The sequence below is a fragment of the Leptonotus elevatus genome, chromosome 1, assembly GCF_054856555.1.
Source record: "Leptonotus elevatus isolate MCC_2025b chromosome 1, RoL_Lele_1.0, whole genome shotgun sequence".
Taxonomy (NCBI): domain Eukaryota; kingdom Metazoa; phylum Chordata; class Actinopteri; order Syngnathiformes; family Syngnathidae; genus Leptonotus; species Leptonotus elevatus.
In genome coordinates, this window is record NC_141239.1 from 47,593,150 (window position 1) to 47,609,026 (window position 15,877).

General features: G+C 40.6%; 1 protein-coding gene across 1 annotated transcript in view; it reads right to left on the reverse strand.

Annotated features, from left to right (window-relative positions):
- Window positions 1-10,293: 10,293 nt before the first annotated feature.
- Window positions 10,294-15,877, reverse strand: part of sphk1 (sphingosine kinase 1) — a 29,474-nt gene continuing 23,890 nt past the window's right edge. Inside the window, exon 5 of the mRNA XM_086062111.1 lies at window positions 10,294-15,204. Coding sequence (XP_085918237.1) covers window positions 14,418-15,204 — 787 coding nt within the window. The 3' untranslated portion in view covers window positions 10,294-14,417. The remainder of the gene's footprint in view (window positions 15,205-15,877) is intronic.

Genomic DNA, 15,877 nt, shown 5'->3' on the forward strand with positions numbered 1-15,877 from the left:
TCATGGATGACTTCCTCTTAGCAGCTATGAAAGACTCTGCGCGCTGACTTGCATCCAAAACGCATGCATGCCTCAAGGCAGAACAAGCACGGATGGATTAAATATCTAAGAAATTGATCTGCCCATCTTTTTTACGTTCAGCCTGTCAGGAAAGTCTTAAATAAGGCTGCAGTGTTAATCCACAGTCCCATTCAAGTTTTGTTAATATCGCACATGGGTGGGAACCTTGTTTTAGTTAACAAAAAGACCTGAGAGAGGTTGTGCAAGTTGCATAAAAGTTTCACTTTTCAAATTTCAAATTCTCTTTGCTGTTTTAAAGGATCACTCTGATTTGAACTGGTATGTCTGCTGTCTGATTTACAAAAGCCTGGATTTGCATTTTTGGGGGGGAACAAGAGGGAGATAAAATGGACAGATTAGTGTGTTTGTTGCAAAATATAGTGATGAGTAAGCAGGCACAGGCACGAGCACACACAGATTTATGTCTCTGTGAGAATATCAGTTCCTCACCAACAAATCTTGATGATACAGCTAACTGCGGTAATAGAGAAAAACTCCACAATAGAAATGCAAGATGAAACACTCTGGAAATACTTTGTCTGGGTTCCTAATCCAGATTAAAAATGAGTAAAACTGTGTGAGGAAGCAGCAGGGGATCAAGAAGGCAGTGATTGAGAGTAGAAATTGATAAGAATGTGAGAGGAACAGAAAAGATTTGAAATCTTAAAAGATGGAGTCAGAAGAAGAAAGGAACTGCAACTGGCTCCGGAGGCTGAGCGATGCAAACACAGGGAATCTACTAAACACAATTGATTAACCCTTCATCATCAATCTAAAAAAAAATGCTTTTTCATATGTTGGGATCTGATATTTCTGCTGCGTTGTCTTGAGAATGTATCATTGACAGCAGCAACATGATTCATTGTTTTGACAGCACAGATTGTAAATTACTTTTCACAGTAGACGTGAAATAATGACACCTTTTATGATGATTAAAAGAAAAATATTTGACCTGGGGCTCGTTGTCACCCAAGATGAGTTCTGAGTAGCAGCAAGCAGGTGAACTGTTTGTATGTCAATCACTGTTTAAGAAGCTTAAAGAGACATATTATGTCACATTTTATTTTAATTGCTTGTACAGCATACAAATAGTTGGATCCCACGAGTAGCTGCCTACCCATGAAGTGTGAAATTAAGCAACCAAGTAAACCTTTTGTTAGCTTCCTATTTTTGAAAACGTGACTATGAGCGAACACGTCTGAATTTTGCCAACACGATTGAGCTCATTATTTACATTCTACTGCCCCCACACCACACATTGCTCCGCCCATGACTTGGCAGTGAGGCTGGTTAAAGATTTGCACTTTTAAGCGAGGGTCGGAGTCCTACCGTGTCAAAGCCAAAAAGGGAAGCAGAACTGCAGTGTTAGCAGAGATCATCACAACCTAAAAGCGTGATCAGCGTTAGTAGCATATTTGTGTCTGGCCATGTGTTTGTTGCATGCACCACGCAAACCGATCCGCATCCTAATTGGCAAATGTAAAACAATGTTTCTCTTAATGTGAGCAAAATTTTCTCTTCTTCCCCGGTTGTAAATTTATTGACATCCTAGTTGGAGTTTTCTATCAAACTAAACATACAATAAACAAAATTACACACGCTGCAAATGTAAATACAGCATATCGTCGCTGTTATGTGAAAAACACTTAAGTCCATTTTTGCCTCTTTTTTTAGTTTTTCATTTTATTTTTTACATTTTTGGGATGAAACTGAATGCAGGAATCCCAAAAACATACAAATGTATAAAAAAAATGACAAGACACACATTGTCGGTGCTATGTGAAAAACACTGACCGGTATGTCAATTTTTGGCATATATTTATAGCTATTTTGGTGGGGGGATGAAACTGAATGCAGACATCCCCCAAAAATGTAATATGTAAAAAATGACAAAAATTGCCATGTGTTTTTCACATAGCAGCGACGATATACCTCATTTTGAAAGCATTGCCAACTTATTACTAGCATTTGATGGAAAACCTCATTGTCGAGCTAGCAAAAATTACCATTAAAAGTCATGGGATGGATTTACATTCAAATAAATATTCACTAAAAAATGCTGTGTTAACACATACAGATAGTAATGTAACTATGCTCACAGGAATATATTTTTTTCTAATCTGAATCAGAGTCACGAGTTTTTTGTGTTTTTTTTAAAGTTCAATTCCTTCTTTTAATTTTTTTATCTTAATGTAAATGTGCATGCAGCGCACCACACTGAACCTAAGAGGCAAATCCGCCAAGGAAATATTATATTGTACGAAAACAACTGTGAACTGTAATAAAGTGAGAATGAAATGCCTGTGTCCTTTGAACTGTTTCTTAAAACCTAAATAAAGCTACAACCAGTGCGGTGCAGTTTTACACTACTGCAAACTGTGAATACCTTCTGACAGAACCAATTAAAAATAACCATTATCATTTTGTCAAGGCAAGAGTGGGCTTGTGTTGGATCTCAGTACACAGCTCAAGTGTGCCTCTATGAAGTGGGTGATGAATGTATTTTATGGAAAGTTACCCCAAAAAATGGCCAATATTGGATTTCATTCACAGTAGGAAAGAAATTGAGACTGAGTGTCTTAGAAAGAGAATGTCAGCCTTATGCAAGCACTACATTCTTGTCTGTGCTGGAGGGTGGGGACGGGCATGTATGTACGGTATTTGTTAGGACTGACAAGGGACAACCTGAACAGAAAAGAAAGCCTGTTTGAACGATTTCCAGACCGATAAAAAGTTTTTGTCAAACCCGTACAGGGAGTGAGTGGGCAGGACCAAACTGTGAACCCTCAACTCGTGCGCAAAACATCCTGCAACTCTCTCAAGTGCAACACAGACACGCACACAGGATGATGTTTTGTTTTTTATGAGAGGTTGGACTGGATGATAGTGGACACCTCCCGGAATAGGACACAGCACACATTCAAATACACATTTGGATGGCGACCATCTCGTCTCCCTCAAGCCATTTATATGGAGATGAGAGACTTGGCTTTCCCATCAGACACGCTCGCATCCACATAGGGAAAGGAGCCCCTTCCAAAACAAATTCCACACAATAAAGGTGGGATGTGATGGTCGGTGTCGCATAAAGATAAAGGCGAGCACACACACATTATGCTCGAGGGCTTATTGTAAAGTCATCCATTCAACTGGACCCTCCAAGCGCTTATCGTAAGTGATCATTCCTGACATATACTCATCCTTAGGGGAGATGATGCAACAACCACACACAGAAACACAGATAAGAAAACACACTATCATTGTAAACACTCAGATATGATACGAATTAGGAAGCTGGTGTGTGCGTGCATACGCGAAGCAAGGAGTTTGCTCATGACATCCATTAATGTCGAATGAGTCAGCCTATAATGAGCGTGCTGGCGCTCACTCAATCCTGTGGGTGATAAGATTTTCAATCAGCCTTCTGATCATATACAGGACACACACGGATCGGGGGGGGGGGGGGGCATGTAAGAAGAAGATATTACTTTCAAAAAGAGCTTAAAAAAATATATATTAAAATAAAAAAATAAAATAAAAAAAGAGCTTCCTGGTGCCGTTACTTTGGCAAGACGACTTCATCTTCAGGTGTGAATCCACAAGGATCCCTCAGGCTGATGAAAACCATGCGCTCTGCCTAACATACAGCTGCTGGAGCTCCTGCTAAAGTTCTTACTAGTAACTGGACCACAACAAACCGATCTTAAAATCCTTACACTGGTTTAAATTCAAGACATTTTCAGGGTTGCTGGGTTTAAAAAAAAAAAATCTATATATCGAATCGATATTCCTTTTCATAGCCCAATATCGACACATAAAACCATGAATCTATGCTTTTAATACGCCGCCATACATAAATTAATGTGCCTTCTCGCGTCTTGGGGTAAATTTATTTTACGAAAAATGAAACCACGGTAATATGGCCGAGGCAGCACGTACTCCGTCAGGGAAAAACAATGGCCGTGGCCGATACTTCCCACTTGAGAAATGCTACGGCGGCAGAACCGCTTTAACATGTCATATTCTTATTGGAACTATTATTATTATTGTCATCATCATTGTATTATTATTTTTATTATTATTGGAACATGGGAGTATTATATGTTGGCTGCAAAAAATGAAAGCGAGTCAGTTAATGCATATAATGGCGCATGGTCAGGATTAAGGATGTTCAATACCACTTTTTTTCCTACCGATAATCAACTCTTGAGTAGTCACCAATACTGATACCAGATACCGATACCACTAGTAAATACAATTCCCCACCCAAAAATGACAGATGATTTTAAAGAAAGACCTATATACCCAATATTTTTTTTTTCCTTAACATTGCATGAAATTAATGGAAATTCATATAATTTCTAATTTCTAGTTCCTGATCGTAAAACGGCTGCAGGAGGGTGGCGGTTAATGGTGGCTAGCTTTTGGGCCTAAAAAACGAGTTTAATTCACTGCTGATTTTTTCATAAAATCAAAAATATAATTTCTTGTTTTCACTATCTCCCTCACTGATTTTAACTTGATCAATATCTTAAGCTTGTTTTTAATCATTATTCCTTTGCCTCTGTAAAGCACTCTGGTTTTGCCGTGTGTTTGCATGGTGCTGTACAAATAAACTTGCCTAGTCAAGTGTGATATTTTTCTTTTCTTTTTTTTGTATATACGTGTGTCATTTTAACTCCAACACCAACACAGACACCATCGTCACGCAAAGCACAGCTTTGACTTGCAGATGGTGCATTACAACAGCTGGTTTGAAGATGTGACAGGGGCAAAGATCACTCCGCAGAGAAAGCGGCGAAGCAGCTTTAATACAGTGCAACTCGGCACACACTGATAATTGTGGTGGCAGCTTGCCACATACAGCTGCAGGGTTTCCACATTTGTACAGTTGGATATGCTTTTATGGCTTGCTTTTTAGGCGCAGTTTCCACCCAAATAAAAAGTCTACAAGTGGCGTGGAGAATGCTGACTTCATCTAGTACTACTCTCATATGGAATCGTGTTTTCCAGAGGCCATACCTTCCTACCTTCACTGCCTAACTTCATCTGGCAGTGTCCAAACCACTCACAGATTCACTCTGAATAATCCAAAGCACCTGACTTTCACATAAAGCCAGTTGTTATTCAGCCAATAATTTAAAGAGACAGTGTGCAGATTTTGTCAATTTTTTTTATGTTCATTCCTTAATAAAAAAAAATACTATTAAAAAAGTATGTTCTATCACATCAACAAAGGCTAAAAAAATTGAAATATATATAATCGTAGGTCTAGTAATTGCTAATAATTTGGGATGCAACAAAATGAAATTTTTTGGCCGAAACCGAAAATGAGAAATGCTTGGCCAAAAACCAAAACGCAGGAAAAAAAACAGGTCAATTTTTTGTTAGCATTGCATTTATTATGATTAATTAAAATTATAATTTTATTATAAAATATTTAGGCCTATTTAGCACATTCTACACCACAGACATCAGAGACATGTTGGCGAATGGTACATTAAACACCAAACGCGGGGTGAGCAACTGAGCATTTTAAATGTACAGTAGTTCGCACTGGCGGGCATTTATAGTCAAGGTACAGTACTTCGCACCGGCGGGCACGGCTGCGTGCGGTGCGGATGGGGCATTTGCAGGCTATTTGGAGCGGGACACGGTGTGGCGAACTTAAAATCGTCACATTCACATATTCACCAACGTTTAATGTATTTATTTGTATTTAATTTCTTCACAATCGGCTTTAGGGACGGACTGCAAAGTCACACACGCCGTCTTGTACAGGTTTGTAGTCACCCGGAGATAATGGTAAGTGTTTACTTGTTTAAAACTGTTGATAGCAATAGTGCTAATATTAGCTAAAGTATTTATCTAGCACGGTCACCAGAACGCAAGTGAAAAAGTGGAAGCGCTCGAGGGGCTCTCATCAAGCTAGCTTCTCTCGTTAGCCACTCTTGCTCACCGATCACGCTAACTCCTGCTCGCCGGATTGCTCGCCTGCACTCTCACTCCAAAAAATAATTAAAAGTTATTTGTGGTAGGATTGCAAAGTGTGGTCTGTCTGAGGTACCATAGTGTGCATGCTCACAAAATTGTATTCTATTAGTTCACCACCAGATGGCACTAAATTTTACACACTGTATCTTTAATGACAATACTCAAGACAATTTGAAATGATTCTTTGCAATAACTCAACTAGGCCTAACCACAAATAAAATAAATGAACACAAAATGAATGAATAAATAAATAAACATATTTTAATCAACCAACTAGAGGGGGGGGGGGGGGCAATAAACATGACACTTAATAATGTTATGTAAATAGGTGTGAAATATGCCCGCCGGGGTCCTGGTGGGGTGGGTGGGGGCTTGGTGGGCCGGTGCGCCTCCTGCCCCCGCCCGGTTGGGGAGGGCCCCGCTGGTCACTCCTCTTAACTCACTACACTAGGTTTGCACAATACACTTTTATAGACATATAGGGCACATAACACACTTTGGGGGGTGGGGTAGGGTGGAAACACCGTCTTCACCCTACAACTCCCCTCCAATTTTAATACACCACACAACTTGTGGGTGGGGGGGGGCTTGTGGGGGTGCCATCGGTTGGGGGCCGCAGTATAGAGCAGTGCTGCGGTCCCCTGTCCGTGTCGCTACCCCCCCCCCCCCCACCCTATCTATTTTTTTTTAATGCACCACATACACTCAGCAACATGCTTGGGTGGCGGGTGGATCGGAGCGTGGGAATATCATTGGGGGGGGGTGCTGGGGGTGGGGGGTGTCTGGTGGATTGGGGGCGGCTGGGGCTGGGTTGGGGTGGGTGGCGGGGTGGATGGGGGGCGGGGGGTCGTGGGGGGGGGGGGGGGCGTTGGGGGCCGGTGGGGTGCCTGGTGGGCCTGCAGTGCCCCGTCCTGCTGCGTTGGGCCGGGGGCGCGGGCCGTGTCGGGGCGGGGGGCGCTCCTGCTCCTGGGTTTGCTCTCCGGCCGGTGGCCCTGGCGGGGCCCGGGGGTCGTCCTTTGGCGCTGCCGCGGCCTGGGGGGCCCTGAGGTGTTGCGCTTGCTCTGTTCCGGCGGGGGTCGACGGCTCCCCTCTTTGGTGGAGATTTTCATGCATGCCAGATCCACCACACCAGCATCTACCGAAACTCAGACACAATCTGTTTCCTCCTCAGGTCATTGAATCGGTGGAGGCTGGTGTCTGCGGATCTCACGCGGCTTCGTCTGTCCTTCCTTCCTTTTCTCGGTCTCTCCTTTGGTCTCTTGAGGCCTCCCTGATTTTATGTTTTTTGGATTTGTTGGGGTCTGGATGTTTCTTGGGCTGGGGAGGAGTTCTGGTGGGGGGTGTCTGGTCGGTGCTGGATTTCACCTTCCTTGGTTTTCTTCGGTCCCCTCGGGTCTCCTGGTGTTCGGTTTAGGTGAACGGTATGAGATTTTTTTCTAATAGGTTTTCTGGTGAGCTAACAAATACACGCACGCACGCACGCACGCACGCACGCACGCACATACACATACTCACCCACACACACACACACAAAAAAAAAATATATATATATATATATATATATATATATATATATATATATATTTTAAAAAAAAAAGAGCAATGATGATGACATTTCCGAATGAACAATACTGAGCTCTTAGAAAAAAAAGAAAAGAAAAAAAAGAAAAAAGAAAAAAAAAAGTGTGAAATCAGGGAGGGAGACTCAACACGTTTGCTTCTGAACATGATAAACCTCAATACAGTATCACACTTAAATGTGGGTCAAACAGTCCCGCTCTGAGCCTTCATGGAGGTCAGACAAATTCACAGAAGGCTGTGGAATTTCTGAGACTTGGGTTTGCAAAGGGGTTTGCATGCATAGTCAGGTGTGCTAATTGCTAAGACTCGTTACAGACACAATCTCACAACCTCCTAATTGATGTACTCAAGTTCATTGACTTGGTATTTTACAACGCACATGGCGAAAAGTATACCGTATATCAGCTCCTGCAAGAGGTTAGAAAATGTGTTCTCACTGTTTACAGTATTAAGAGCTTGGACTTCTGTCGTCTACAATGTTGATATAACAAATAATTGAGATTGAGGGGGAATTAAGGATTATTTCCAAACAGCCAATTACCTAATTAGTTCTGAGGTGTATCTCACTTACATCATCATGCTTTTCTGTAACTGATGACAAGCTGAAGCTGGTGTATACAGAGCTGCCACAGAAAAACAGGTGTGGCTTACCGCTTCTGGAAGAATCCATCTGCACACATTCTAACAACTACTTGGGGACGCTAAATAAAATATGAGCAGACATCCCTTTTAAACTTGCCCCACTTCAAAAATTGCCACCACTCCATATAATAATGGGAAGCAAAAGTAAAGTAAAGTTATCCTGGCCTTCAGGATGAAGGGAGAAGCTATACTAACCTCTCAGAGTCCCAAACCTAAGACCTTGAAGCATCATTCACTGACTGATCAGCCCCGTTGGATTTACTTTGTGATCCTGGTCTGCTCCTGGTCTGTTGAGGCAATGACCTACACAGAGCAGAACAACATGTAAACACATATGAAGCATATCATAGTGACAATGTTTAGTAGATCAGATTGAAATAAATTCTAAGTTATACAAATTCAAACCCAGCACCCTTTGGCTGTAATGTGGAACTGCCTCTACAACCCTGTGCTACCATCACTAGCTTCACAGACAGACACCCTTACTAAACTTGTCATTGTGCAAAAAGTTACTGATTTGTGTTAAAAGAGGGCTTAGTTTTTGTCCCAATCATGACATCTGACAGTTTTACTGCTTTGTTTAGTCGCCCATGATGTGATGATCTATTGGAATTTCTTGTCAGTGCATGTTTTAGTTTTAGTAGCCCAATCATTTTCATGTTCAAAGACTCTTAAAAGCCTCCTGGTGGTAATTTCATAAATTTATCTCACAGCTAATTAACGATCCCTATGTTGTCACACTGTACTTTGCTTGTTACTGAAAACAATAAAGAATCCGTTGTAATTGCCTCATATCACATTTTGGTATCAAGCAAAGTGGTAGGCACATTTGTGGCGTTTAGACAGTTGCATTTCCTCATTCAAGTACGTAAGCAGCCGTTTATATCCAGATTCCCGAGTGTGGCTTTGGTTATGCTAATTAATGGACTCAGATTTGTTTCCTTTTTCCTTTGGAGCATGTTGTTCCTAAGTGTTGTTTACCATTCCTTTTCCTTTTCCTCTCTGCCTGCGACCAGGTTCTCCTCAAGTGTCTGGGTTTTTTTTCTCCCCCCCCCCCCTCTTTTTTGTTTTGTTTTGTTTTGTTTTGTTTTGTTTTGGACGTTGGTACGATTCTACCTGTTTTTTTTTTTGTTGTTGGCTTGTCGTCTCCACCCTCCTTTGTCACCTGTGTTGTTTACTTTCAACGTCAAATATTTGACAAAAATGGCGGTCAGGTAGTGGCACACCAGCTGAATCTGGTAAAACTAAAGTAGTCTTTCCCTCAAATAAATACATAATACATTCAGCAGGATAAGAAAGGTTTGTAATACAAAATTCTAATAATACAACGCGCCCACACTAAGGAAATGCCTGACTGTTTCATTAAGTCATTGTCACCATCTAGAGGACAAAATTGTACCTTACAGTCTGACAAACGTGCCGTAATTTTTACAAGAAAGCTCCGCTGTGAACACCTAGCGCCCTCTATCTGTGGAAGACCACAATCTCACACTTCAACTCAAGCAAAGGGACAAAACAAAAACATAGCTTTTTATTTTAATTTGAGGCGTTAAGGCGTGGTACACCCTGAACTGGTTACCAGCCAATCGCAGGGTATATATAGAAATGCAACCATTCACACTCACATTCAACATTGCAACATGCACAAAACATTTAATGTATTAGTAATAATTAAGAGTAATAAATATTATTCTTATTATTACCATTATTAATTATATCTTTCACAAAGAATGTGCATTTCTGTTGTCCCCAATATGTTAATCTAAAAAACCTAATCTAAAAATTACAATAATGTAAAAGGGTATGGAGAAATCTGTGCTTGTCTATATGGAGTCTATAGGGCAGGCCAATGCACATAAAATAACTACTGTTTGTGCATAAATTATTGTGTGCACTCATTATTTCATCTATGGAGAGTGAGTGGGGCAACACAGCTGAATGTAAAAAGTTATCATTTAAAGAATGTTTTCCCTTTTGTGCTTGTAAACATAAAAAAGCATCAAATTTTTGCCAACATTTTCCAGATACAAAATTTATTGTCTTACCAACATAAAGCATTAGTGAACAGTATACAGATCTACTGCATTTAAAATTCATTTACAGTCACATGAATAACAAAACTGCATGAATATCCTACTGCATCTGTAAATTATATCTTCGGTTTATGTATTATAGGCAACTCACAAATGAGACCTTGAGTCCAGCATTGTGTTCATTGTACATCATTATATAATCACAAAAGAGGGGAACAAATAAGTAGGATAAAAATCTAGCAACAAACCTCACTGCATCAGTGAGTTTTGACCTGATTTCTGCACATAACTCAGTGAGACGTCTCCTAAATTATGAATAAAAACTCATGACAAAGACACTAGCCATTCTAATTGTGTTCAGACTAATGCTGCATTACAACAGCAAGTGGAATTATTTATCATAGCAAACCACAAGTAGTGCAACGACATCCTACCAAGAGTATATTTGTTTATCATTTCTATGCACGGCTCTCAATAAATATATCTGGCAGTAAGTTACAATAAGATGAATGTTGGCTTTTCCCCCCATCAAATTCTAATACAACTATGCTTAATCCTCTCAAGATTGAAGTAAAAAGACATGACTGGTAGTAGCAGTCTGAGGAAAGTGCGTTATATAAATCAAAAAGCTCAGGGTAAATAGAGATAGCAATATTTACTGTAAGTCATCCAGTAGGTGGAACCCTCGCTCCTCATGTGTGTAACCATGACGATGCATTTGTTTGGCATGCCATCCAGACAGCACCTTGATTCAATATTGCATATGGATGCAATTTGTACATGCTGTGGTCAATCATGAGCATTATACAGCAAATTTAAATGTGTTTTTTTTTAAGGAAAAAAAAAGGGAGGGGGCACTGAAATGAGAACGTGTGCAAATATTTTGCTGCATTACTATGATATAGCCTAACGTGCGACCAAAAATTCTCACACTCATGCCAATAAATAAATAATTAAATAAACACATTCACCTCCCAAAAGCTCTCTCACACACAACAATGCGCTCACATTCAGAAAAAAAACCAGTTACATACAGTACATCAACAAAAGCTCTCATTTCATCTCGTCACACTCAGCAAAATCCTCCCACATGCACCAAAAAATGCTCACATCCACCAAAAAAAACTAACTCACACAAAGACCTCTCTCACAGTGAAAAAACAAACAAACAAAAACTCTCACTTTCAGCAAAAAAAAAATTCACTTTCTCACTCAAACCACCAAAAAAATCTTGAACTCATCCCAAAAACTCTCATAAACTCTCTCTCACACTCTAACGCAAGCAAACACATACATATACGTACACACACACAGGGCCACCCAAAAAAAACTCTCACATTTAAGAAAAAACAACAACTTTCACACACAAAAAAAAACCCTCATCCAGACCAAAAAAACTCTCACACTCATCCCAAAAACTATCACTAACAGAAAAACAGAAAAAGCACCTCAACATTCATGGAAAATGCTTTAGGCCAAAAATAAAAATTAATTAATTGGCATCCGCACTCAAAAGTCTGTCACAATCACCAAAATCAATTTCCCATACATAAAAAAATGTCATATAAAAAAAAAACACACTCACAAAGTCTCACACTAACAACCCTCATTCCCCCATAATAATCCCATGCACTCACACAAAAGTTCTTATACTTACCAAAATCTACTCACACGTGCACAAAAATATCTCCCACTCACAAAAAAATGGCCTCTCACACACACACACACCATAAAACCTCCTACTAAAACAAATCTTTACACAAGGAGAAAGAAAATCAATGTATTTCATGTGAGAGGGTTTTTGGTACTGTGAGAGTTTCTTCTGTGAGTATGAGAGGACAATGCTATTTTTGGCATACAGTATACATACAGTAAAAAGTAAACACACCCCTTTTCAAATAACAGGTTAATAAAGTGAGATAATGTGCTTGCAGACAATTGTCTGTAATTGTCTTGTAAATAAGGCCCCAGTTGCAGCGGGGGAGGAAACAGGCCCAAGCAATGATGCGGTCAACTTGCTTCACTCTAGGTCCTCTTGGTGTCAAACATAACTTACGGATTTACGGCCAAACTTTCCAACCTTGGTTTCATCGGCCCACTAGAAAGCGCCCAAATGTGTGCAAAAATATGTATAGGATTTGTATTCTTTATTTTGATGTTCTGAAATATCACAAAAGTCCAGAATTTGATCAGGGGTGTGCAGACTTTTTAGATTATGTCTACATTACTGTCATGCCCTCAAAAAATGCAGAGGCTGGATCATGAATGTTAATATTTGACATTTTACTTTAGCCGTAATTCAGTTTTTCCTTTAATCTGCTGTGTCAGGAAAGAAGAATTTGCCTTAAAGGTCAGCTAAGACTTCCTGCTGCATGATGCTATTCAGCTGCTGCATACCTGCGTGCGGCGTGGTCAACGGGATCGTTCATAAACATGATTTGTGCCTGAGCGTGTAGATGAGGTAATGACGCGGCCAGTGCACAACTCCCAAGCAACACTTGATTGCATGTTGCTCTAAATGCAACACACCACATACGTTTTTTTTTTTGTTGCATACATTAGGTACATTAGGTGATGGCTCATTAACTAAAAGAGAAATAGGGCGAGTACAATCTTACAATTTAAGAGTAGATGATGTAATAGGCATAGAATCTTAATATGGAGACAAAATAATTCAGACACAAGACTTAATCAACTGATCAATTAATCTAAACCCATTATTCACAAATCTTAGTAGTACATTTTTGACAATTCTGTGCTTACAACTTGATGGAAACTGTTTGGCAACGGTTCTTTTCTGTCCCAACATGATGTAAAAAAAAATATATAATAAAAAATAAAAAAGAAGAAGCCCTAAATGACTTCATTCCCACCAGACCATGTCTCTTCAAGATAACATCCCAGAACAGTGGAAGCTATTATAGCAACTAAAAAGGGGAAAAGATTAAGTAAAGCTCTTTCAATTTTCCTTCCTGCAGCGATTAATAATGGCCGCATATCCAGGGGTGCCGTAGGGGAGAGAAAAGTGATGACCATTCTAAGGGCACATGATTGAAAGATAGAAAATGGGAAATAAACATTTAAAATTGGCAGAATTGAAAAGGTGAGGCCTAAAGTAATAGTACAAAAACAGAACCGCTGCCCGTATCCCAATACCGTACTTTTGTCCAAATAGTGTGTATGTTTGCTAGTGTGTGTGTGTGTGTTGATCTGAGTGTATAAAGTGAAGGGTCCAATGCGTCCCAACCACTGTGTCACTGCACATTTGTGTGCCATGAGAGATCATCGGTGTACTATCCAATTTCACTTAATTGGTCTTGATTTTTCTTCTTAATACAAATCGTGTATCTTTGTTATCTATGCCAGTAATATATAGTGACAGGCAGAACAATTCAGTACCAATAGATGGTAGAAGGTACGTCCATACACACATACAGTAGCTGAGGAACCACTTTTATTTTGACGGCATTCCATCAAATCTTTCTAATGTAAAATACGTGCCGTGGCTCATTGAAAGTTGGGACACACTGGTTCATTCCCTCCAGTCTAATGATGGCGGCAGATGATCGAGGTCAGAGTAAAGACAACGTAACGCTCACTGTAGTTTAGGTCAGCTTTCCCCCCAACTTTCTATAAGCTACACAAAGATTAGTAAAAAAATAATAATTCGTGCTCTGTCGGACTCCCCGGATGAAAAAATGTGCTTGTCTTCATGTGTGCGTCGCTGATGAGGTCTGACAGCAGAGTGCACAATGCACTCCTCTGCCACGGCAACAATGTGCCAAAGCTCCTCATGCACGGTCGCACACATACATTGTATTACATTGACACAAACGTGCGCGAGGAGCTCACTACGACTCTCAAGCGGTTGCGCTGGGACCAGCCAGCACTGAAGGACAACAATCCACGGCTTGGATCCTGAATCCAAAAGGCTGGCGAAGGGCTTAAAAAACAGGACAAGTTGTTGCGGTATAAAAATAGAGGAATTCTCACAGACTGATTGAACGTCTTTGGCACTTATGAAAACAGCATATAAAAAGAGATCAACACTGAGTGAAAAGGCCAAACTTGAAAGCTCTCCAACAAGAAGATTAACATAATCTGCCTTCATCCATGTATGAGTCTGGCCAGTCCGGGATGGATTTGAGCCTGAACCGGCCCGTATTCCACCGTCTCCCCGTCCACCGTGATCACGCCCTCCCTAGAGATGGGCTCCAGCCGCAGCGCTTGCACCTTCTCGTAGACCAGGTGGGGGCAGCCGCACGCTAAATGCGCTCCCTTCTCCATGGCGAGGAAAAGGCGCAGGAGGGCCGGTCGGGAGATTCCGGCAGTCACGTAGAACAGGTGGATGATTCCGTCGTCCGGCGTGGCGCCGGGGACTGCCCACAAGTCCTCGGCCAGGTGAGACTGGTAAATTGCCAGCACCAAGACAAAGTCCTCCTCCTTGACAACAGTCCAGCTCTCCGGGACCGGCTGCTCCAGTCCTGGTAGCAGAGAGTCAAGGGGCGCTCGGGTTTTGCCGCCTTTGGGAGGTTTGAGTCTTGAGTTTGGAATGAGCTGGCAAGGGAGAGAGGAGCACAGTGAGGTTCGCTGAGGCGTGGAAGAAAGGTTGGGCTTCTCCTTGACGGGCAGGTACGCCAACCTGCCCTGATAGACTCGGAGCGAGGCCAGTCGCACCAGGGTGCCCATCAGGAAGCGGATGGCGCCCACGTGCCGGTACTTCTCGCTCTCGATGTCCACGTCGGCCACAAAGCCCCAGGCCAGGGACAGGAAGGAGAAAACGCGCTGTTTGGAAGCCAAGTGGATGGACACCAAGTCCAAGGAACCCACCAGGCCCTTGCACAGCATGAAGCCACAACTCAGGAGGAGTTCTTCATTCCACGCAGGCGGTGACCTGAGCGACACAACAAATAAGTTAACCCGAATAAATAGAACAAAAAAAAAAAGTGAAGTAATCGATTGCCTCACTTTTTTTTGTTGTTGAATAACTCAAACATTTAAGTTTTACAGAACTTGAATGGTTTGATGACACCCAACTTAATTTTTGTTGATACATATAGTCGGCCACCATGCAATGAGGACGAATCATATTCATTTTTGGAAGAAAAAAAAAGATTTGTGGTTGCTATTTTCATAATCTAAGAATATGAGAACAGATTATTATTTACAATGTCAACTGCAGACAGTAAAATAAGGCTAATATCAAATTACAAATTAACAAGTAAAATAAATTATGAAACATATACAGCAAACATAAAACAAATCATACAATAAAACCTAAACTTTTATTTTTAGTATGTACTGTATACAAATAATTGTATTTGTAAATATTGCCTTTTTTTGAAACAATAGAAACAAGATTTAATCACGAAACAACAATTTTTTATTAAGTTAGAACTAATTAAGTATAGTTCAATTTAATTAAAAAGTATTAGTACAAATTACTCGTAAAAGCACACAAAGTTACACCAACTCCAAAAAGTTAAGTTAGTAGTAGATTTTATGAAACTTTGATTATTGTGTACTTAATCTATTTGATTATTTTTAATGTGCAGGTTTAGGGAGAT